We start from the raw sequence: 23,722 nt of genomic DNA on the forward strand, positions 1-23,722 counted from the left end.
GTTTGCTAAGATAATACGAAGGGCATCAATGTAGTCGTTGTTTTATTCGGTGGAATTTTGTGCTAGGTATTTGGACTCATATATTCATGAAAGCCTTTCGATCATCGTTTTGGATATTACATATCTCAGCTGGACCACATCACACAACAGCAACCCCCACACATTGAACGATCTTCTGATAAACCACTCCAAATCCGTATTATTAATGTTTTTGATGTTGGAAGATGTGAGTCGATAATAAACCGTCGTTGGGCTCAGGACGTGCGTGCCACGATACCACCTCCAATCTGATAGCTTTGTGCCTCGAAATGTGTCTGTATCCCAGTCTCTGGAATTTGCAAAAGGCGGCTTCGGCATGTGAAGGACAAGGTCCTGTCCAGCCAGCTCCACTCAGCAGTGGTAGGAAGTAGTGTCTGCTTCTTTACACAAACCGAGACATACCGTACTCGGCAGCGTGGTCAGCATCCCTTGCCGCCCAAAATATGTGCCGCCGAAGATCTTTCCACAATAAGCTGGATAGTCTCTAGACTAGTGATCACCAATGCCATGCTAAACGTCACATCTCCCGCATTACCTCTTCCACAGCCCGTGCCGCCATCCTCTTCCTCTGCGCTTCGCTCATCCCTTCGCCTGCTTCGCGAGCAGCCTGCAGCTTGCGCATCATCTTCTCGACCTTTTCAAGATCCTCGTCCACCAAGCCAGACCCCTGCTGGTTGTTCTCTGTTGTCGGAGGCTCGGCGCGACTGGAGACGGGGATGCTGGCGGCGTCGGCAGCTTGCGCACCCTCGCGCAATCCACCGACTGGCTGTGTCTCTTCGTCCTGTACTTGCCCCGAAGTCCATATTGACTTGCGGAGGCCCTCAAAGTCGGCACGATCGAACCCGAAGCCCATGCTCTCGGGGTCCAAGTCTTTCTGATCACCATTCTCGTCTGGATCCTCAAACTCGCCAAAGTCCGCCGGCGCGTCATGGTCGTCTAACGATGCCCAATCGTTCGCTTCGAGAGCTTCCTTGACACGCGCAATGCCCATTTTCTCTGGCAGGTGAGTTAGCAAAATGTCTTTCCATGGCACGAATAGCTCTGTACAAACCTCCAAACTCATTGCGGCCCTGGTCGTTGCCTGTCAGCTGCACGAATTCCAGGCCGCCCGCAGCGCATAGTTCGTCCCATGCATCGGCGTCACCGTTGCCAATACCAACGGCGACACCTACACCATCCCATTCCCACCCCCCGAGGCCCTCCTTGACCACTTTGCCCACTTCGTGAAGCAGACTTCTTGTTTCTTGCTTGTCCTCATGCAGTGAAAAGACGACAATGACGCCGCCCAAGACATCCAGAACCTCTCTCGCCTCGTCTGATAGAAATGAGGCGGACCAGTCTGCCGGTGCTGTTGGTGTGTCGAGCCATATGGGCAGCGTGGTCTTGTAGTACGGCGTTGAGAGTACAAGATCATGGGTCACGCCTGCTAGCGAGTCTGTGACAGGCGAGGGCGCATCGCCCGTGAGGTCTGCCTACGAGTCAGCCAGTAGTTGAGAACGGTCTGGATGCATGAGATGAGCACCCTTGATGACGCGAGACAGGTGATGAGCCTGCGACGAGAGCGAGAGCGCAAGAGCCCTCCGCGGGTTGGATATGTCCATCTGTGGCATGGCGGATGTCCTCCCAGTCTGGTATGTATGGTTGAATGATGTCGAGGTCAAGCTGGTGATTGGTGGTGGGACAAGTTGAGAAGTCGCAATAGTGGCGGCATGTGGATGTGGAGTGGCGGGGCAGTATTTGATTGCGATCATTGCAGACATAATTCAGGGTCCAACGCGAAATTAGATGAATTAGATCTACTCATCAGTCAGCCCTAGCGACATGACGCATGCCGAAATTGGCGAATGATGCCATCTCGGCCGAGAGTATGTCGGGAGGGTGCTCTCTTGATGTGTATGTAATAAGACGTGCACATGTCTCCTATTGTGTAATCACGTTCAGAGAAGTGATGGCTAGCGACACAGTGCAGGAAACGAAATCGATGATTTACAATTCTCGACGCAGACAAGGATCGATAGGAAGAATCGCAATCAGAATGGTACAAAAGGCTACGAATCATTGCCACCCCATCCAAAGGACCTATTCACAACACCCATAGCGTCCACTCCAGCCTGCACCACCCCGGCGAAGCCCTCTTCGCGGGGGGCATCTTCCCGGTTCAAGTCTCCTTGATCCAAAGTCCCCTGCCTGCGGCCCAGGACAGCCCTCGAGATGGGCCGCGCCCACATGTTGTACCACCGGTCCTCACTCACGGTGGCGTATCGCCTTCGACCCTGCGCATCCGTTACGCTGAAACGCCACTGTGCGGTGACAACCTCCCACTTGGCGGTGCGGAAGTACAACCATGGCCAAGAGAAGATGAACATGAGCGTCAGGACAAAGATCATCTCGATCCACTTTGTCAGACGCCAGCGGTTGGTGCGACACTCGTTGTAGATCTCGACCTTGCCGTTCTGGACGGGGAAGCTGACCTCCAGCTTGCCGCGGTAGTTGGTGCTACGCACGAGGCCCTCCAACTTGGTCTGCAGCGCGTCAAAGTCCCAACCTGAGACCGCACGCTCGAGACTGAAGCTCTTCAGGCCATTCTTGGCTGTGCAGTACCGGCGGCACCACTCTGCGACGTCGGGTGTTCCCTCTTCAGCCGCACCGCCGGAGCCACCAAACCCGGGGGCTCGCGTTGTGCAAATGGTACCTCGGCGCACCTTTTCAAAGTTGCCTGCTGTGACGGTCTCGTGCGAGAACGGCGTCCTCGAATGGATATCCTCGTACAGCAGGTGCGTGAGCTCGATGTGAATGTCGAAATCGACAATCTCCCGCCTCTCTGTCTTGCCGTCTGCCTTGCGCGCAGAAGAGTGGTGAGTGCCTCGAATGTGCACGTGTGGTCTGGGAGGAATGATGGCGAGTCGATCGATATGGTCCTTTAGGAACACGGGATCGGCGTCGAGGCGGCGGTCGATGTAGTACTCGACGCCATTGTTGACTTTGAACGGCTGAACTTGCAACGGCTGCGTGCCAGCGGGTAGGAGAGGATCCTCAGTCGCGACGGCGTCGTTCTCGTGGTCGCTGTAGAGAGGGGGCAGGTCATCGTTCTGGATTTCGGAGGGATCGTCGTCGAAGTAGCGTGGCTGCGGCGGGGCGATGCCTGGCTGGGAATGCAACGATATCGAGGACGAGGCGTTGGGTTCAGTCGCAGGCGGAGTGTCGAATTTGCCCATCTTCAGCGACTTTGGTCTCAAGGAGGCAATGAGGGTTGGAAAAGAGGAGGAGATGAAACATGAGAAGGAAGCATGAATGTGCGCGAGGAGGCGACCAGTCAACCTTTCCGACGTTGGCTCAGGCTGTGCCTTTCCCAACTCCAGGCAGCGGCGCCAGCCAGCCAACCTGCGTGCCCAGATCCTGGTTGAGTTTACGGGACTGCTACTGGACATTTGAGTCTGGGCCTTCGGGGGGCTGGGCTGGCGCCACCACGACGAGGCGCCCCACTGCGCTTAACGCCCCGCGGCTGGAGAGATGTGGCTTGGCGTAGAGGCTCTAGGGTAGCCCAGTGACAACAACTGCATGTACATGTATTTGACCGAGACGGTTCGCTAGGGTCAACGCTGGTTGACTTGATCTCAAAAATGAGGGACATCAAAGTGATATCAGCAAGCCGGCATCGAACACAAGTAACAACATGAGGTCAAGTCTAGCCCCACAATGTCTGCATATCAAAGCCTCGTCTCACCCATAAGGCTGACTATATGTAACGTCTGCTCCGCACCTCCTCCTCATCTTACACGTAATATTAAGAATGAGCCCTTGCTGCATCTAATACAGTCCTCAACACCGTATACACAAGCCAAACAGCAACGCCATGCCCTCTGTGACCTCCCGTACCGTGGGCGCCCTTATGGCGTTGCACGCAGCCGACTCCCTGGGCTCCACATACGAGTTCCAACCACACGCCACGATCCCCCATCCCTTACCCAATACCGTCCTCTCCGGCGGCGGCGTCTTCAAGTGGAAGCCTGGCGCAGCCACGGATGACACGGACCTCACCCGCGCCGTCCTGCTCGCCTACCATGGCCTCCTCACCGGCACGACATCCAAGCACGGCTATAGCGTCGTCAAGGCCAGCGCTGAGCACATGCTCGCGTGGTACGTCGGCGACTGGCCGGGACGCAAGCCGGGCTCGACACCCGTCGACATCGGAGGGGCCACGGAGGATAGTCTCCAGCGGTATAAGAAGAACCGCGACATGACCTCGTCTGGCGATGGCCAGGGCAGCGCGGGGAACGGATCGCTCATGCGCTGCCTGCCGACCGGTCTTTTTCAGCGTGACAAGAAGATCCTGGTCTCGGAGAGCAAGCGCATCAGCGCCATCACGCACGACGACGATAGGTGCAGAATATCCTGCGCGGCGTACAACATAATCGTGAGGGCGTTGATACTGGGGGAGAGCCCTCAAGAGGCGGTGCGCCAGGGCGAAAAGGTGGCCATTGAGCTCGAGAAGGGGCAGACGGGGCTCGTGTACTCTGCTCTCCGTCTGGGGTGGGAGATCTCCCTGCCCGAGCTGGCCAAGCAGGGGCCTGAGGGCACCTTCCCCGGGGGCTGCAGCGGCTATGTCCTGGAGACGCTGACGCTGGCTATCGCTGCTGTGCTGGACAAGAGGAGCATGGAGGACATTATTAGCGATATTGTCTGCGTAGGCAAGGACACGGACACAAACGCGGCCGTGGCGGGTGGTCTCCTGGGCGCACGAGACGGCGAGGAGGCCGTGCCCAGGCATTGGCGGGATGCGATAGAGTATGGCGAGGAGTTCAGGCATCTGGCGCACGAGATACTCAAAGCTCAAAAGTGGGACAAGTGACCATGTCACGTATGGAAGATCTTAGACAGATGGCCAGTGTGATTGATGATTGCATGACCATGTCGCGCGTTCTATCATGGAATTCGACTTTTCCATTTTTGCCCCCTTCCTCCACGCCGTGACACCGGTTCCAAGTCTAATATTAACTGTCATCCACCAGACGTCCTGAATCCCACTTTCTCTTGGCCGCTTCCATCAGGGTGTCGAGGTCGCCGCTCATCTCGCACATGCTCCTGAACAGAGTCCTTTCGTTGTCAATGAGCTCCCACGGGTGAGCGTACTCAACTACCTCGCCCTTGTCTAGGACAAGCACCTTGTCATAGTCGACAATCGTCTGCAGACGATGCGCAATCGTAATGACGGTGCCCGTCAGCTCACGGATCGTCTCTTGGATCTTGGAATCCGTCACGTAGTCAATGGAGGCCGTGGCCTCGTCCATCACCAGTACGGTGGGGTTCTTGAGCATGGCGCGAGCCAAGCACGTAAGCTGGCGCTGGCCTTGCGACAGATTCGACCCACTCTCACTAATGGGAGATGCAAGATCCAAGAAGATGTTCTTGTTGGTCGCAACCGATGGCGCTGCCGAGTTGACGGACCCGGGGACCCTCGGCGTAGGCGGCGAGGTCGAGGGCTCGTCAGGGCCGATGAGTTGGACCCTCCTCAGTGCGGCGAACACCTCTTCATCCGTGTACTGTTCAAACGGATCAAGATTGGTGCGGAGCGTGCCCTGGAAAAGAGTAGGGTCCTGGGGCACAATCGTCACATTCTCTCGAAGGTCTCGAAGGCCGATTTTGCTTATGTCCACGTCGTCGATGGTGATGGTGCCGGAATCCGCCTCGAGCGCGCGGAAAATGGCTAGAGTCAGAGAGCTCTTACCAGCGCCTGTACGACCGACGATGCCGACCTTCTCCTGAGGATTGATCTTGAGGGAAATGTTGTGGAGCACGGGCTCCAGATCAGCGCGATACCGGGTCGAGTAGTTGTTGAACTCAACAGCACCCTTGGCCGGCCAACTGGGATCAGGGCGGTTGTCTTCGACAATCTCGTCCGCCTCCTGCTCGACATCGAGGTACTCCTTCACACGCTCCATCGAGTTCATATTCTGCTCGTTGATTGCGTAATTGCGGACAAGCCACAGTAGATTTTCCGTAAAGTTCATTGCGTAGCTGAGGGACATACCGGCGGCACCAGCGTCGACCTTCCCAAGGCTGAGAATGATGAACACACCGGCAGAAAATGCCACCAGGTCGCCCAAAAGGTCTGCACGAAGGGCCAGCCACCTGTTGCAAGCCCACAGGTAGATGAAGGGCCGAGCTTGCGTGTTGATCTTGCTCAGGTTGTCGCGGATGAAGCGGCGCTCCTCACCGTAGGCACGAATGGTCGTCATGCCATGGAGCGTCTCGCCAAACTGCTGGAAAAGGGGACTGCGGTGTACTGACTCCAACCGCTTGAGATCGCGCGAGGCACGCAGGTAGAAGACTGACACGAGGTAGAACAAGACGCCAATGAATGCGGCAGCAATCAGGAATCCAGGTGTGATGACCGAGATCAGGATGACGGTGACCACGAGGGACAGAGCGCAAGACATTACACTAACAGCGGTCGGCGCAACATCCTGGTCAATGGCTTCTAGATCTTTGCTGAATCGGTTGATGATCTGGCCGAGAGGTGTAACGTCGAAGAAGCGGAATTGCGCTCGCGCGACAGAGCGGATAAGCATATCGTGGATGCGTCGGGAGGCAGTCAGAGAACCAAAGAAGAGCCAGAGATCCCGCATCAGCGCGGTGCCAGCACTCGCCAGCCCAATGATGGCGAGTACGAACAGATAGTAGGCAACGTTCACGTTCGACAGGTTGGTTTGCAGCAGTGGTTCCTGGGTAGGAGGGGCGGCATGGTACAAGGTCAGGTCCATTACCTTGACATTCGGAGACGAACTCCTCAATGCCTGTACCCAGGATACACCCGCAGCCTTCTCGACCACGTACTGATTTGACCACTCACGAACCCACACCTGGATAGCGACGGTCGCGAGCTGTTGCGCGTTGAAGACGACAAAGGTGACAGCCCAGAACCACCAGGAGCCCATGGAGGCGAGATAAAGTTTCATCACGGGCCACTTGACCGCACCGGTAACCTTTCCTTCGCCCATGGCGTCCTGCTGAGGTGGCGGAGCCTTCTTCTTCTTATCCGGGATGCCATTCACGCCATTGGTCGTCTCGCCGTTGGCGTCTTCGTCGCCAACGCTCGAGGGAACCCGAGAGGGCACACGAGATGGCGCAGTGGAAGCAGGGTTGACTTTCTTGATCTCCTCGCCTAGTTTTCCAGAGGCAATGACCTGGGCAGACAATCCCTGGACGGCGACGCGACCGTTGTCAAGCACCACGACGTATTCCGATGATGGTACACAAAGTTGCACATTGTGTGTCACCAGGATGCAGGTGCGGTTAGCCATCAGAGGTCCTTTAATGCAATTGCTGAAGATCCACTTGGCGGTATGGGAGTCCACAGCACTGAGGCAGTCGTCCAGGAGCAGGTGGGCAGAGTTCGAGTAGAGAGCACGCGCGAGCGAGATACGCTGCTTCTGACCACCAGAGAGCGTGATACCCTTCTCGCCAACGACTGTTTCATCGCCATGGTCGAGAATCTCCAGGTCGCGCTCCAGGGCACATGCAACAATGACGTCCTTGTAACGCTGTTCGTCATAAGGTGCCGCGAAGAGGATGTTGTTGCGGATGTTGGCGTTCACCAACCAGGCAGCTTGGGCAACATAGGCGATTGTGTTTGTGAGGCCGGTTTCAGGATCAACGCGAGCATCCTCACGGCTTTGACCGCCAGGACAGAACACTCTCCCCTCGACCATTGTCATTTCACCAAGTAGACCCATCAACATAGACGTCTTGCCGGAACCAGTCGGTCCAGCAATGATGTTGAGCTTGCCAATCTGAAAGTCGACGTTCATTTCGAGCAGACGAAATGCGCGGGAACCGTCGTCAGCCACGGTATTGCGGCCTCCCCAGATCAGGGTGGCGTCCCTGAAGCCGATGCGCCTGACGCCATCTTCGTCCACGTTGTCGGTGCCCAACTGCTCGTATTTTTCGGTCTCATCCTCGTTCAGAAACTCATCAACGCGGTCGATAGAAACCTTGGCCTCCTGTACGTGGGCGAACATATCACCAAGCTGGTCCAGGGGAATGCGCAGAAGCATGAACAATGAGATGGCGGTAAAGGCGACGGAAGGGTACAGCGGCTTCTTCTCGATCAAGGTGTAGACCAAGAAGGAGAAGAAGGTGATGAGCACAGGGACGAAGTTCCAGATGGCAACTGCGGTAGCCCAGACCATGAATCTCGAACGCAGGGCCTTGAGCTCAGCGTGACGCTTTTCATCGATGATCATACCAAATCGTTCTTCCCATGCGAAGTACTTGATGATCCGAATATTCTGGAGTACCTCGTTCGTGATGTTGATGCGCTTGTCGGTGGCAGCAAGGATGTTCTTCGACGTAGTGCTGAAGCCCTTTCCAATGAAGTAGTTGATAGGTAGGAGGAAGACCATGACAATAATACCAGGGATAGCACTGAGACCCATGACCTGCCAGAGTAGGACGATGGAGACGACGAGCATTGTAGGAGCTGCGGCGCACAAGAAGTGCAAGTAGGCCGTAATCTCGGCGATTTTGAAGCTGTCGACAGACATGAGGTTGATAATGGTGCCGAGATTTGCTTGCTCATCGTCTGCGACAACGGACTGATTGAGACTCTCATACCCTGATTCTGTGTCGCTGCTGGAGCTATTTTCCTTCTTTTTCTTGAGGCCGAGAGCGCGCTTGAGTTTGCTGCCCGTGCCCTCCTTGACGTCCCCGCCGTCGTTAGCAGCGGGCTTGACTTGGAGGAGGACCTTTTCCTTGCCAGAGGCGGCTTTGCGGCGGAGGGCCTTGGCATAGATCTCGCCCACTATAATGGCACGAACGCGGATGCAAATCTTGCGACCAATCCACAAGGCCATTCCGTCACCCCAAGATCGGACCATGTCGAGCACGGGCAGGCCAATAACGTAGAGCCAGAGTACGTTGATGGGTGCGCGGTCAGACGACTCGACGTATCGCAAGATTGCTTTGAGGAGGAGAGTCGGGGCGAAGGTGAAGATGCCTGATATGACGGCCATGCCACACTGGACTAACAGGTCCCTCTTGAAGTACCTGAGGAGATGGAAGGCCAGCGAGCTGGTCCTCTTCATCTGGCGATAGTCGGCCAGGACATCGGCAGCCTTGTCTTTGGGCAGCAGATTCCAGACGTGCTCGAGCTCCATTGGCTGTTTCCAGCCCTTGTAGATGATAGAATCAACCCAGCCAAAGGTGGCCACCGAGAAGAGACTGGCCAGGGGCTCACGGGAGGGCTCGATGCCATCCTCCCACTCTAGCACCACTGTCTTGTTGCCTTTGCGGGTGGACACCGCCATGCCAAACAGAAGCGAGATAATCGCAAATTCGACAATGACAAGGACCTGGGCCGTTTTGGAGGTCGGGCGAATGAGCACAGAGCGGAAGACGAAGACCATGAAGAGCCAGTTGAAGCCGTAAATGGTCGCAGTGTGGTTCCATAGGTGCGGGATGCACCACTTGGAGTTCCCTAGAAGCAGGCGCAGGGTGGTCAGGATGAGTGCGTAAATCCAGACAATCAGCCCAGCGATGGCCGTGAGTTGGCCATGCGAGGTTGTGTACGTCCCGCTGCTGAGTGCTACGGCATTGGTAGCAACGAGACCGACCACGCCCAGCTCTTCAACCAATTGCCAGAGGTATTGTCCTGTGGGTGTATCCTCCTTGATGATGGAACCCTTGGTTGTAGTTTTTGTGAGCGACAGTCGACCGGCGTTGATCTCGAGAGCTTCCTCTTCCTCAACCTCGGCCTCCTCGTCAGGTGGTAGTTCGGTGTGATCGTGTGCGGCGTGTTCGTCAGTGGCAAGGCGGCTGTAGGCTTGCGTCTTTCGCTGCCCGTATACGGACTGGGCATTGCGCCAGAGAATGTGCGTGAAGGACAGGGCGACTACCAGTAAAGGTAAGATGATCTTTAAATAGCTGAGATGCGATTAGCCACGGCGCGGCTTCGGTACGGGGGCGAAGGGGACGACAAACTCTTGTTGGAAGCAGACGGTAAAGTCGTCGACCAGCCATATAGGCCCGGTGCACTGCGCAAAGCCCATTGCGAAGGCGGTTGGTCTGTGGCTTTGCGTGCCCGGATGTTACGACGCACTGACGGAATCCAGATCGTCCACTTGCAGATACACTCTCTTGTCGAGAAGAGCATGCGCGTGACACCCAGCAGCTGCAGACAGGGTTCGTGCGTGAGGACAGAAATCGAGGCGAGAATATTGCCAGGGAAAGAACGAAATTGATGAGGCGAGCTAGCTCTCCCAGGGTAAGAAAGGGCAAGGGAGTACTTTCGCCTTCCTGCCCGTCGCTGGCGCGGAACGGCTGGCGACGTGACGGAGGGGCACTCGAGACGAGACGTCAGGCAATGTAGCTTGTCCCCAATCAGCGCGTAATTGGAGAAGCAGGCTGATCGCTTCGGCAGTCCTTGTCACTGCGTACTACTACCGTTGTACTTGCGTACCACAGATCACGAGAGATTGACACGCTGAACGAGCTTCAACACCGCAGCAGCCGTTTGCAAGTGGTATACAGGAAGGAAGACAGGAAGGGGTCGAGGGAGTCAAGTTCAGATAACCGAAGGAAAAGTCGATGGCTGCGATCCGCGTGACGCTGGCCAAGGGTAAATAATCTGCAGAGAATGCGGGACCACGCTTTTCACGCGCAAAAGTGACCGGACTTCGATGGACTCGACTCCACACGTTACCCACTTGCACTGCACCTTTTTTATTTCTCCCTCCCAGTCCCCAGTCATCGTCATCCGCCCTGGTGGGACACGCGAAACGAAACGAGGGCGACTGATTAATATTTCAAGTCGTTCAGCGTGGCAGAACCGGCAGCTTGACGGCTGTTCTTTGCGGTCGGTACGCCAGACCAATGTGAATATGGGCATCTTATCTGATCATGCTGTTACAAAGTGCCTCACCCATACCCGAGGTACTTCGCACTTGAGTCTGGTGGAATGAATGGCTGGTCAGGCAGTTCCTGCCTCAACTTGGATAAGACTCCTCTTGTGATTGGATGCTATGCTATGCTGTCTGACTCTACATATGTCGCCTATTGCCAGTGAGAGTGAGTCAGGAGTAGGACATGCTGATAATAAGTTGCCTCGCTTCTCGCTGTACTTGAATTGTGATTAACAGATAGCATGTCGAACTGCGCATGAACTACATGAATTGGCAGCAGCTGTAGAGCCGGGCGAGACTCAATGGCTCGTCTGGCACCAATTGAATTCGGTACTGCTGCTAGTACTGCCCTGCCCAGGCTTGCCCTTGCGGCCTTACACCTCAAAGATTGCTGGTTGACACATTGCCGGCTGACGCTTCGCCGATACTCAAAAGGATACCGTATCAAAGGGACCGTGCATAGTCAACGGCTCCATGTCCCGGTGGATGTTCACTAGTCTAGCGGCCCCCTCTGCACATGCAGGTCCTGCTGTTGCAGCATGCAGGTAAGCGAGCGAGGGCCAGCAAGGGCCAGCGATGGACTGGAACTCGCGGCTCGACAGTTGGGACGACGGATTGACTTTATTTATAATACCACTTAATCATGCGCAACAGCGTTTACTCGATTCAACATTCAGCTCTCGGAAACGCGAGACGCAGACGCAGCATTCTGTATTCACGTTTCCTCCGCCGTGTAGCACAAATTTACAGCATGTACCTACAAGTATCACGGAATGCTGAGTAGCTCCCCGAGACTGGTATCTCGTAGGATCCTGTCGCCGTTGACTCACTCACCGCTCCTCAACACGCACCAGGGACTTCTGCGCACTATTATCTCCGGTTTGCCGTCGTAAGCCTATCTTTCGACACGCTGTTTTCCCCGCGGTATTGTGCAACCCCAGGAGAATGGATGCACGGGCTCCATCAGGTCGCATATTACTGGGAGAAAAAAGCCTCCCAGAGAAAGCGAGGCCATTTCAAATCCATCGTGGGCTTGCATGAACACCTGCTAGACGCGTCTGAACTTCCCCAACTTTGTATACAAGGGTTAGCAATGGACGGAGAGAGCTTTTATTTGTCATGCCTGGACTAACAAAACACTTTTACACGACTTTGAGACTCTTCAATCGGCTTTGCGCTGGACAAAGTCTGCAGCCCATTCCACCCACGACTCCAATGAAATGATGCAAGCAATTACGGCCAATCGGTCCCTTGTGTGTACCGTCCTGACTCCTCATCTTCTTGCATATTCTACACGGCAGCCTCTCAGCTGCCTCGAACCCAACTGAGGCCAGCGAAGGCCTTTAGCCCATGATCATGCCCTTCATACCGGACAGATCCCCCTCCTTGGCAGCGATCTCGAAGTAGCCATAGATGATGCTAGTGTGCGTTAGTAAGTGGAAACTGAACTGGACGACTGCTGAACTTACGTGACAGCGAGGAGAGTACCGGTGCCGGAGCCCAGAGCACCCATGAGATCACTGGCGACGGAGAGCGCACCAATGCAAGCGCCGCCAAAGGCAGCAGCAGTGGGGATTACACGCTTGAGCTCCTTGTACATGCTCTGCTCGCGGTGGCCGGCCATGACGAGACCCTGGTCCTTGAGCTGCTTGGCAACGTCGCGAGGGCTGGAGCCAGACACCTCAATCCAGGTCTTGGAGAAGAGAGCGCAGGCACCGAGCATGTAGACAATGTAGACGGTCGTGTGGATGGGGTCGAGCAGTGCCTCGCGGAAGTTGACGGGGGGCGACATGTAATAGACGAGACCGGAGACGGCGTGAAGCTGCGAGGAGCCCTCCTTGGCCTCCCAGACACCGCAGAGACGAACCAAGAGGTTGTCGGAGAAGCGCGAGTACATCATCTGCGAGATGAGGAAGATGTTGGAGGACAGAGCCGACTGCAGCATGATGGGCATGTTCGAGGTGTAGAACAGGCGCACGGGGTAAGAGCCGCGGGCACCGCGCTGGCGCGAGGACTTGACGGGAATCTCGACGCGGAAGCCCTGCAGGTAGATGACGGCGGCGAAGACGAGCACGGTGGCGAGCAGGTTCATAATGTTGGGAAGGTTCTGGCGGTAGAAGGCCTCCTGGAGAGCGCGCTGCTTGTTGTCCCAGGTCATGAGCAGGTGGAACAGAGCAATGACGGCACCCTCGAACTCGGGGCCACGACCAGTGTTGATGGTGGTGGGCGAGAACGCCTTCCAGACGATCGACTCGCAGATGTTGGTGGCAATGAACAGCGAGATGCCGCTGCCAAGACCGTAGCCCTTCTGGAGGAGCTCGTCGAGCAGAATAACAATCATGCCGGCCACGACGAGCTGGAGAATGAGCAGGAAGACGATACCAGCACCGAGATCGGAGGGAGGACCGTAGAGACCGGTGAAGACGTAGACGGTGGCGGTACCGGCAGAGAGAATAAAGGCAAAGAGCTTCTGAGCAGTCTGGTACAGCTCGCGGTCGGACTTGAGGTCAAGGTTGACGTCGATCATGTGGGTGCCGGCAAGCAGCTGGAAGACCATGCCAGAAGAGATGATGGGCGTGATGCCCAGCTCCATCAGGGTACCCCTGTTACTGGCGATGACCATGCGCAGCCAATACAGTGGATCGGAGTTGTCGGACGATACGATGCCGTAGAGGGGCATCTGGCTCATGACCAAGAAGATCAGGAGGGTGAGGCCAGTCCACATGAGCTTCTGCTCGAACTTGGGCTTGTTCTCGGGTTGCTGAACCTCGGGGAGGAACGGCACGAATGGCTTGACCAAGTCAAGGAATCGTACTGGAGAAGCAAACGCGCATGTCAGCAATCTGTACTCAAGTCTTGCTGCATCAAATGGGGGCGTTCCACTTCGGTGTCTCCTCGATGGCAAGCTGTGCATGCTGGCGCCACCACCAAGGGCCCCTTCTGTCGCGCCATGCGGAGAGGGATGAACTCACGGGAAGACATGACGGGCAATTTGTGTCGCAAGCAATAACAAAGAAGACGGGGCCGGTCAGAAGAGAAAGAAGATGAAGAGGCCGAGCTTCAATGGTGCGAAGCTCGTTGTTGGCGGCGAAGGGGAGTGGGAGGGATTGGGGTCGTCGGGTGGTTAAAGGAGGGCAGAGGCGAAGGCGATCTGGCTTCAATGGTCGAGGTCCAGTGCCTGGAAGCACCTGGTTGGCTCGCAAACCCCCAAGGCAGATGTGTCCAGAAATTTGGTGGAGACGGCACGTGACCTCATCAGGGAGGAGGAGAGGGAGACCCCTAATTAGCACCAAACACCGCTGGATTTTTTCCCGTGACAGACGGAGTCAGGACTCGAACCCCGAATGTGGGGAAGCTTTGGGTGTCAATTTTTGGAGACATCATCGCCCGTCATCTGGCCGAGCTTCAAGACAGCTTGTCAGTCGCAATGTGACGGTCCTTCCATGTTCGTCCGTCCCGGCCTGAGTCACCTTGCCCGACGCCATGCTACGACAATGGCCACCTGTCCAAAACTACCGGCTCAACCGCTGCTGGTCATCCTCGGCTCAACAGGGACTGGCAAGTCCGAGGTATGAGGACCACTGCTATCGCAAGGAGCAGCCGTCGCTGATACCTTACAGCTAGCCGTTGAGCTTGCGAAACGATTCCGAGGCGAGGTCATCAACGCCGACGCGATGCAAATGTACAATGGCCTTCCCATCATGACCAACAAGATGAGCGTGGCTGAGCAACAGGGTATCCCGCACCACCTTCTTGGAAACATTGCGCCAACGGAGGAATCCTGGACTATCGACGGGTTTCAAAAGGAGGTCTCCAAAATTCTAGGGGAGATTCGCGACAGAGGTAACTTGCCTATCGTGGTCGGTGGCACGGCGTACTATGTCGACGCGCTACTCTTCGACAATACGACACTACACGAGGATGTTCCCCACACAGACGAGATCCTGCCCATCCTCGAAGAACCCACCGAGGTGCTCCTTGCCGAGTTGCAAAAGGTGGACCCTGTCATGGCGGAGCGCTGGCACCCCAACGACCGACGGAAGATCTTACGGTCTCTGGAGATTTATCTGCGGACAGGCAGGCCCGCATCCGAGCTTTATGCGGAGCAGAAGCGGAAGCGCAGCGCCAGCCGGGACTCGCCGTGGGAGAACTTGTTATTCTGGGTTTACTCGGAAGGAGACGTGCTCAAGGAGAGGCTGGACAGACGGGTAGACAAGATGCTTGATGCCGGGTTGATTGATGAAGCTCGCCAGTTGCTTCATCTCAAGCGAGAGGAAGAAGCTGCCGGCAGGCCGGTGGACCAGACGAGGGGCATTTGGCAGGTACTCGGGTACAAACAGCTCGAGCCATACTTGCTCGCTCTCGAAGGAGACACCGATCCTGGCGAGCTGGAAAAGATCAAGGCGAGTGGTATCGAGGATTTGAAAGCTGGGACGCGGCGCTACGCCAACTATCAAAACAAATGGACGCGCCGCAAGAAGCTGCCTCACCTCAAGGAAGAAGGGCCGGAAGCCCTAAACAGCCTGTACCTTCTCGACAGCACCACGGTTGCAAAGTTTTGGGAGGACGTGGTCGAGCCTGCGAGTAGGCTGACGGCGCAGTTCCTGGAGGGCGAGGCGCGCGAGTTGCCCGTCAACCTGTCCGACCTAGCGCGTGAGATCCTCACAGCGGCCCATGCTAGCGAGCCAGACGTGCATCGCAGACAACACTGCGAGATTTGCAACCTGACAATCGGCTCAGAGAAGCAATGGGCACTTCACCTGCACAGTCGCCAACACAGGGCGCGACTCAAGAAGAAAAAGGGGCTGGCGTTGGTTCCTGTGGGCGGAAGTCGGCCTGACTCGGAGTCTTCTGAGCCTGAGATTGCTTCCATGTTTGGTAGCACTACACAAGCTATATGAGAGGCCCCTTGCGCCATGCCATCGTCTCAACATGTGTATCTGCTCATGGTTCAGGTATGGACCAGCCCACGCAGTTGATTGCCAGCTACCCTAGAGTCAACACCTTTCGGTGGCCGACACCGTTGGGACTTGGCCGCTGTCCAATACAGGAACAGGAACTATTCGCATTGGGCATGTAGTCTTGTTGTTTACTGGCTCTTGAGGCTTTTCTTTTGTGATTATTTGCCTATCGGACTTGTCGAATGCAAAGCGATTCGCAAATTGCGTAAAAGACAATCTCTCTGACCACCGCACCGAGTTCCCCAGCGAATCCGACAGAATCACACAGTAGAATGTTTCTGTACGCGAATACAAGCGGAATCACAGGCCAAAGCAGGTACGTGGCACGCGCTATTACAAACATGTCAGTGCGTATGCGGCCATTCACCACCCTCACGTGCTCAGTTGCACCCATGGCAGTAAGACGCAGGCGGGTCAGAGCTGCAGCAAGCGAGGAAAGCGACAAGTCCTCCCTGTCCCCGAATCACAGCGGGTTGCTCGACAACTCGAATCCATCCCTTCCAGCATCACGGCGGCAGGATCCGGGATGGACATTCTGTCACAGGGACGGTTCGAGTCCCGCCCAGCCCGCCTGGCTGCGGTGTCAGCAATACCTTCAGCGATATTGCACAGTCATCAAGGATTCGCAGTGGTCCTTATGTTGCCGAACAAGTCGCCGGTATATTGTCGAGCTATCGTGGGGGCTCGTGGAACGCTCTCGCAGCCCATCATCATGTACAAGTAGCATACCGTAGTCCGCATACGTATACGTACGTAGTAGCAATTGTTACGCGGAGTACAGATCCGGCCGAATTCCAGTGGAGTTGCGGACTTGACTGTTATGAACGCCGGGCTCTGGCGTCATTGACCGTAATCGCGGCGGACAGCATGTCGGTCAATGAGTGAATGGAAAACTGCAAACGCGAGGATCCGCGAAGGGCTGGATCATTACTGCGTTCGGGGCAGTCTTGTGCCGGTGCAGGGTCTTTCTTGGTCGTGTTGCCAGCTGCGCTGCTGTTGCGCGCAGTGACTCATATGCTGGTCTTTGGAAGAGTTCAGCCCCTGGCATAATACGGGAGAAGACGGCGGCCAGCTTTGCCGTTGTGAATTGTGCATGCGATCCACTTGGCTGGGCGTGAGCATCTGACCTTTCAAGACATGTTCTCGGGCTCGTCATCGTCAATCGTGGAGTAATGAGGCACGTACCCGGAGGACTCCCCCACGGGTCGATCAATTTCCCTTTTACCACACTATCCGTAGTCTGGTTATGACTCTCGCTGTGAATGAATGAATAAGAAAGAGAACCTCCTCTGATTTTTCAGATAGCGCACGCAACACGAGTGAACGACTGGACACTCACTAGCTGTCCCTTCAAGCTGGTGCCCCCTCTGCTTACACCCGCTGCACAGCCTCAAAACTCCGACCCAGGTCCTCCTGTTGATGGATAAGTGCTGGTCGTCGGCCTTTTGCATGCTCCAAGCAACAATACATATGTACAATCCGCCTGTCTGTCACCAGGCACCTCAACTCACCGGAATTCCAAACGCTGACGCCTGCCAGGCACCAGACACTAGAACTGAGCAACGAGCCTCGCGCATCTACCTTGAGTCGTTAATTTCCCCTTGGCGGAGACTTTTCGTGTATAAGAAGAAATCTGAAGTCGTCGAATCCCGTCTTCCCCGTATTCGGGTTACCATCACGCTCGCCTGCCCGCGGAGTGCGGACAGCACTGAGTGAGGATTATTGCCGGCTCCACCGCGGACCACCTGGCACCACCACCACCACCACCAACAACGTCCGCCGGAATTGGCCCTGTTCCTCCCTCCAAGGTGCGTGCATTGTCACCCTCGCACTATCGCTCGGACTCAACTGATCACTCATAGAAGATTTTTGCGAATCTGGAATTGACAGTACTGAGGCCAAGGAGGCACTGAACACGCTTGCGGCTCATCAGTGCGACCACGTGCTACTCAACTCCGACCCCACACAACGTCACAGCCCTGGCTTCAACCCGTCGTCTGGCACGCCTCCAAGCACAGAGGAGGCTCTCTGACAGTGTGCCATAGTACGGCCCATGAACTTGTTTCTCACACTGCCTCAAGACAGGACTGTGCGACAGCATGTCCGCAAATCCGAACCTGCCGCCTCCAGGGCCTAGGCAACCTCGCGTCCTCGCCTGTGTCTTGTGTCAGCATCGCAAGATAAAATGTGATCGCAACACCCCTTGCTCCAACTGCGTCAAGGTGAGCTCTCAGAAGGAAACAAAGCCACTGTTTATGATGCTCAACATTGCGTTTCGTTACAGGCCAATGTGACATGTACGCCAAGCACTCCAGCACCGGCGCGCAAGCGTCGACGACCTAATCAAGACCTCCAAGAGCGGCTCGCGCGTTGCGAGGCTTTGCTGAAGCAGTATGCTGGCGCTGGACCCCCCCCAGCGGCCGCGTCGGCTTCCCAGTCGCCAACGACGCCGTTCAAAGACATGGCAGACTCGCCTGAGCCGTGGAACTCACATCTCTCCGATTTTGAAAAGGTCCCTACTACCGGCAAGATGATCCAGTCCGAGAGTGGCTCTCGCTTCTATGAAAGCCAACTCTGGACGAAATTCCACGAAGAGGTATGTAGTTCGATTACCCCTTGCCTGCGCGCTGTTCACTCACACCCCCGCCCCCCCCCAGTTGCAAGCGATGAGACACATTGTCGACACGGAGGATCCAGAGGAATCAAGTGTCCTCGGGACAGAAGGAATGACGCCAGAGAAAAACGGCGACCTCCTCATCCCGGGCGATCGCTCGTCTCAAAGCGGGGAGCCACAGCATCCAGATCCCGTCCAGACGTTCAGGTTATGGCAGATTTTCCTGGACCGCGTCAACCCCCTGACCAAGATCATCCACGTACCGACGCTGCAGCCTTACATCGTCGAGGCGACCACTGACCCGTCTAACGTCCCCCTGCACTACCAGGCACTCCTTTTCGCGGTGTATCTGATGGCCACTCTATCCCTCAGCGAAGCGGAATGCCATCAGCTGCTGGGCTCATCACAAGCGCTGGCATTACAGAGATTCTCCTCGGCGACGCGGACCGCGTTGCTGCGCTTCGACTATCTGCGCAACTACGACATGGCTGCTCTGCAGGCATTGGTTCTGTTCATGGTATGTGTGCGCATTCTTGGTCGGACTGACACGAGGCTGACTGGCTGGGAAGATTTTTCTGCAAGGACGCTATGACCGCCACGCGGCATGGGTGATCAGCGGCACGATTGTCAGGATCGCACAGAAAATGGGGTATCATCGAGACGGCGAGCTGCTGAAGCTGACCCCCTTTGAGACGGAGATGCGCAGGCGCATCTGGTGGCAGATCCTGATGCAGGACACCAAGCTGGCCATCACCTCCGGGCTGAGCCACAGTAGCGTGCAGGACAATTTCGACACCAAACAACCGCAGAACCTGAACGACGCCGATCTGTACCCGGGGTCCTCCGAGCCTGTCCATTCGCGCGAGGGGCCGACGGAGATGGCGTTCATACTCGTCATGAACCGGCTGTCCGTATTCATGATCTCCGACAGCAATCGCGCGGGATTCGAGTCGGCCGTGCTCTGCGAAGGCGCCAACGAGGATGGCAGTGCTAGCTTTGATCCCGCATTGCTCGAAAAGTATAGAGGCGTCGCGAGAGAACTGGACGCCGACTTGCGTGAGATTGAGCGGCGCTACATTGACGAGTCGGCAGGCGCAGCCCATGCCGCGGCGTTGAATGTTCGATCCATGCTCGTGGAGAAGCTGCATGAGATGCTCCGCCCCATGTGCGAGCAGCCAGAATGGGGGACGGAGATCTTCAGCCCCAAGGACAACCTCTTCAAGACGGTACTGATCAACAATGAGCACAACACGGAAATGTACGAGCGGATGGCTGGGTACGGCTTTCTGTGGTTTGTCAAGATGCACTTTCAGCTCGACGTCTTTGCAGTCCTGGCCGGTCAGCTCTGCCGGCGTCCGACGGGGGCGCTGTCTGACCGCGGTTGGACTGTCGTGGAGAAGCACTACAAGTGGCTGCCAGAGCTCTTTGACCTGTCGCAGAAAGCGCACGCGTCTCAGGCCCAGTTCACGCTCAAAGCCTGGAAAGCGCGCGAGAAAGCGTTTGCGCAACTCGGGCAGCTCCTCCCGACGCCAGCGTACATTGAGCGTCTGCGTGAATGTATATCGACGCCCGACCGCTCCTCTACGGCGACGTCTGCGACACCACCGGCCTCCTCTATGCAGGGCCAGCAGCCCATGGGCGACGTCGACAACAGTTTCCTGGGCGGCTACATGGATATCCCGGCCATGTCCTGGGACATGTGGGGAGACTCGTACTCGACGGCTTCGCTGGGCAATCCGAACCAGCCGCTGTCGGCGGCGTTCTTTGGCACATACGGTATGAACTAGATGGGCAACCCCAGTGGGCGATATGCATTGAGGAATTGCTCCGTAATGATCATGGCCATTGAGAGGGACACAATCTGAAAGGCCGTGCAACTGTATTCACAAGACACACGAGACTCCCCTCACGGATAGAAAGGATAGGACAGGACAGGAATCGGGCTGGAAAGGGCCTCCCCAACTCCTTGATGGGCCTTCAGTTGGCATGTACGAGTACGGTAGTTACGGACTGGACATCCCCCCCTCCCCCAGGTGGTATTCTGTGTACGAATAATATACCACGCATCTTGCAATGTAGATCTCAAAATGAAACGACACGTAGATGGACGACTAGGTGCCGAGATTAACGACGGATCGCTTCCCTCTCCAAACATCCGTGAGCCCAAGGGCTTGCCAGAATACCATCTCCCATCTGTCGCGCGAGACGACAATAGTAGACAGCGGCTCTGGCGGATGTTCGTGACTATCTGAGGGAGGAAAGAAGAGAAGAGGAAAGGAAGAGACCCGAAATTGAGACGCTAATTCAAATCTGCCAGACTCGGATGACTCAGCACAACAGATCACGTGTATTTCGGCGATGATGAATTCGCCGTCGGCCATTGGTCCGATCCCTGCCGAGGAACCGATTTCGACTCGTCCCGAGCTTGGACTGCCGCCGTTTGATCATTGACGGCATTTCCCAGTGTTGCTCGCTTGATGCTGAAGAACGACCGACGACAGCCTCATTGACTCTCGATCTCGACGCAAAGATGCTCGCCTCAAGAGTCGGCGTTGCCGCCACGCGCAGTAAGTCCTCGACCCATCCGTCTCCGTCTTGTCCTTTGGCTCTAACGGTGACATTAGGCGCGGCCAAGCCATTCATGGCGCAGAACCTCCCCAAGCTGGCGCTCGCAGCTCGCGTGCCCGCCACGCAGTATCGGTAGGGAGAATTGCCTGCGTGGAGGTAGACCAAGGACTCTTTGCTTACGCACTCGATAGCCCCATTGCGACCGTCAAGCAGACGCCCGCCGAAGGTAACGACATCCTCGCCAAGCAGCGCCTCAACCGCCCCGTCTCCCCCCATCTCGGCATCTACAAGATGAATCAGACCTGGTTCGGCAGCTCCGCGTGGACGCGCATCACCGGCTGCACCCTCTCCGGCGTCGCCTACCTCTACTTTGGCTCCTACCTCGTCGCGCCCCTCTTTGGCTGGCACCTCGAGACCGCGAGCCTGGCCGCTGCTTTCGCCGGCATGCCCATGATCGTCAACGGCGGCATCAAGTTCCTACTGGGCTTCCCCTTTGCCATGCACTTCTTCAACGGCGTCAAGCACCTCGTCCTCGACACCGGTCGCGGCTACGCCAAGTCGTCGCTCGTCAGGACCGAGACGGCGGCGTGGGGTTTTGGTATCCTCGGTGGTTTGTTCCTTGCGTTCGGTCTGTAAAGCGTTGTAAGGATAAAGATCAAGGGACGGTCCGTCAGTCAAGGTGTAGAAATATCAGCCTGAACAAGGCACGGGAGTATTGTTCACTTTTGTCTAAAAATGCCACCAAAAAAGAAAAAAGGAAAAAAAATAAAATAAGAATGCCAGCAGCTACCATTCTGGTCTGTGCCTGATTGATTCCATATCCGCCCTCCCGAACGCCATGCGCCAATCGCCTGTATTTTGCCCAAAGACTGTCCCCTTCACCCCAAGTTCCGCGCGTCCAAGACCGCCTCTATCAGCTGCTGGTTTCCTGACGCCGCAATCTTTTCGCCCACAATGCTGCCGATCCAGTCCTTGAGGGCCGCTGTGTCCGCCTCACTCGCGGCACCGTTACTCACGGCGCCCACGAGACCCTCGCCACTGGGCGCAATGGAGCTGACGGCCTGCACGATGCCCTGCACGAGCATCTGGTAGTTGATGTCCGACTCGAACGACTGGCGCAGGGGGCTCAGGATGTGCTCATCGAACGGCTTCAAGTTGCGTAGCACGAGCACGCGGACGGCTTCCGCGCCGCCCGCCTCGAACAGACCCTGGATGGCCCCGTAGAGCACCGCGGGCGGCTTGGTAGGGTCTAGGAAGTACTTCAGACAGGTGCGGGTGAGTTTGGGCCGCAGGCCATTATTCGAGGCGGCGTACTTGCGCGCAATGCGCCCCACCAGTGACGCTGCCAACTGCCGCAGGTCGTACTGCTCCTTGAGTGCGGCGGTGCTGTCGTCCATGCCGAGCTTGCGGGCCATGAGACAGGTCAGGACCGGCGCAGACAGAGGGCTGGCGTACGGGTCGAGGAATAGGGTCTTGTTCTCGATGAGAGCGTTTGTGAGTGCCATCATCTGCTTCAAGACAAACGTGTCGTCCAAGTTATGCGTGACACGGTCCATGATGTAGTTGATGAAGTAAGGCACGAGCTGGTGCAAGCCCGGGTCGTCCCTCACCGAGCCCAGTGCAGCCTGTCGTAGACGGACCACCTCCTCGTCCGGACTGTCGTCCAGGATGGCGGCCTGGATCTTTTCAAAGTAGAGAACGAGCTCCTTGCTCACGATATGCTTGACAGAGGGCTTCATCGAGGGGTTGTCGTTGCCGGCGAGGGCGGCGAGCGCTGGGTTCGCGCCAGGTCCCTTGGGCAGCAGCTCCTGGGACCGCGACTCGGCCGTGGTGGGATTCTGCGGTATCGACGGCTGCACGCCCTCAATCGCGAGCCAATGCGCCGTCAGGCTCATGTCGCGGGGCACCTTGGGCAGTGGCGCGTTGATGAGCTTCTCGAAATCGACCTCTTCGTCTTCAATGTAGAACAGCGGCTGGCCGGGGCCAAGGCTCGCCTCGCCAAAGCGCAGCGGTCGGGTCGAGTCGTACCCGTACAGTGGCTCGGCGTCGAGGACCTTGAGCGCGAGGGAGATGTCGTTGACTGTCATTGTCGTGCGGCGGGAGGCGCGCATGAGGCGCAGGGCCTCGATGATGACCTGGCCGATTCGGTATTCGACGTCTTGCGTGAGCGCCTTGAGCGCCTCCTCGGACAGGGCCCCGATGCCCACGGATTCGGCGACGTCTTTGACATTCTCCGCGTTCCAGAGGAGCTTTGGCTCCGCGTTGGGCCCAGAGCTCGCCATGACTGCGGCTGTTGTGTGATTTGGCTGAAAATGCGAGGTGCGCGTGATGGCGAATGGTGTAGATCCGAAGATCGCGAAGCGCCCCAACGCTAGAGTGGGGCCCAAAGGTTAAGGTACCTCTCGAGGTTGGAGTCGTGAATCGGAGCGCGTGCCACCAGCAACGATCGGCCGACTTGTGCTCTCTTCATCCAACATCGCTTCACAGCATTTGCTTATCTCTATCAGATAATCGCATTGTATTCTAATAGCCGCAAGGAAACGCCTTGCATGCCAACCTGAATCAAGATGTAGTCATAGATACGAACCTCGCTAGCTGCTTGGGCGTCTTGACTCTTCGCCGTACCAAAATACATGCCCCTG

General features: G+C 56.5%; 9 protein-coding genes across 9 annotated transcripts; 4 read left to right on the plus strand and 5 right to left on the minus strand.

Moving 5' to 3' along the window:
- Positions 1-556: 556 nt before the first annotated feature.
- Positions 557-1,640, minus strand: J7T54_008022 (uncharacterized protein; the record flags this gene model as incomplete). The annotated part of the gene is made up of 3 exons (XM_051502609.1): positions 557-1,035; positions 1,091-1,507; positions 1,562-1,640. The coding sequence occupies 3 exons, from the start codon at positions 1,638-1,640 to the stop codon at positions 557-559; spliced, it is 975 nt and encodes a 324-aa protein (XP_051365784.1).
- A 447-nt stretch (positions 1,641-2,087) lies between these two features.
- On the minus strand, positions 2,088-3,254 carry J7T54_008023 (uncharacterized protein; the record flags this gene model as incomplete). The annotated part of the gene is made up of 1 exon (XM_051502610.1): positions 2,088-3,254. One exon carries the CDS (start codon positions 3,252-3,254, stop codon positions 2,088-2,090), a length of 1,167 nt encoding a protein of 388 aa, XP_051365785.1.
- Positions 3,255-3,892: 638 nt separating this feature from the next.
- J7T54_008024 (uncharacterized protein) lies at positions 3,893-4,888 on the plus strand (the record flags this gene model as incomplete). Its single annotated transcript, XM_051502611.1, has 1 exon — positions 3,893-4,888. The coding sequence occupies one exon, from the start codon at positions 3,893-3,895 to the stop codon at positions 4,886-4,888; it is 996 nt and encodes a 331-aa protein (XP_051365786.1).
- A 142-nt stretch (positions 4,889-5,030) lies between these two features.
- Positions 5,031-10,085, minus strand: J7T54_008025 (ATP-dependent bile acid permease-like protein; the record flags this gene model as incomplete). Its single annotated transcript, XM_051502612.1, has 2 exons — positions 5,031-9,960; positions 10,018-10,085. 2 exons carry the CDS (start codon positions 10,083-10,085, stop codon positions 5,031-5,033), a joined length of 4,998 nt encoding a protein of 1,665 aa, XP_051365787.1.
- A 2,195-nt stretch (positions 10,086-12,280) lies between these two features.
- J7T54_008026 (Protein transport protein SEC61 subunit alpha-like protein) lies at positions 12,281-13,919 on the minus strand (the record flags this gene model as incomplete). The annotated part of the gene is made up of 3 exons (XM_051502613.1): positions 12,281-12,356; positions 12,407-13,751; positions 13,910-13,919. The coding sequence occupies 3 exons, from the start codon at positions 13,917-13,919 to the stop codon at positions 12,281-12,283; spliced, it is 1,431 nt and encodes a 476-aa protein (XP_051365788.1).
- A 512-nt stretch (positions 13,920-14,431) lies between these two features.
- On the plus strand, positions 14,432-15,838 carry J7T54_008027 (tRNA dimethylallyltransferase-like protein; the record flags this gene model as incomplete). Its single annotated transcript, XM_051502615.1, has 2 exons — positions 14,432-14,506; positions 14,558-15,838. 2 exons carry the CDS (start codon positions 14,432-14,434, stop codon positions 15,836-15,838), a joined length of 1,356 nt encoding a protein of 451 aa, XP_051365789.1.
- A 2,159-nt stretch (positions 15,839-17,997) lies between these two features.
- On the plus strand, positions 17,998-20,299 carry J7T54_008028 (putative transcriptional regulatory protein-like protein; the record flags this gene model as incomplete). The annotated part of the gene is made up of 4 exons (XM_051502616.1): positions 17,998-18,120; positions 18,183-18,494; positions 18,556-19,029; positions 19,082-20,299. The coding sequence occupies 4 exons, from the start codon at positions 17,998-18,000 to the stop codon at positions 20,297-20,299; spliced, it is 2,127 nt and encodes a 708-aa protein (XP_051365790.1).
- A 743-nt stretch (positions 20,300-21,042) lies between these two features.
- J7T54_008029 (Succinate dehydrogenase cytochrome B subunit-like protein) lies at positions 21,043-21,716 on the plus strand (the record flags this gene model as incomplete). Its single annotated transcript, XM_051502617.1, has 3 exons — positions 21,043-21,079; positions 21,137-21,212; positions 21,272-21,716. 3 exons carry the CDS (start codon positions 21,043-21,045, stop codon positions 21,714-21,716), a joined length of 558 nt encoding a protein of 185 aa, XP_051365791.1.
- A 242-nt stretch (positions 21,717-21,958) lies between these two features.
- On the minus strand, positions 21,959-23,362 carry J7T54_008030 (transcription initiation factor tfiid subunit 6; the record flags this gene model as incomplete). The annotated part of the gene is made up of 1 exon (XM_051502618.1): positions 21,959-23,362. One exon carries the CDS (start codon positions 23,360-23,362, stop codon positions 21,959-21,961), a length of 1,404 nt encoding a protein of 467 aa, XP_051365792.1.
- Between the last annotated feature and the right edge of the window lie 360 nt (positions 23,363-23,722).

This window comes from Emericellopsis cladophorae (genome assembly GCF_022114955.1).
Source record: "Emericellopsis cladophorae strain MUM 19.33 chromosome Unknown NODE_3_length_1261782_cov_116_963312, whole genome shotgun sequence".
NCBI lineage: Eukaryota > Fungi > Ascomycota > Sordariomycetes > Hypocreales > Bionectriaceae > Emericellopsis > Emericellopsis cladophorae.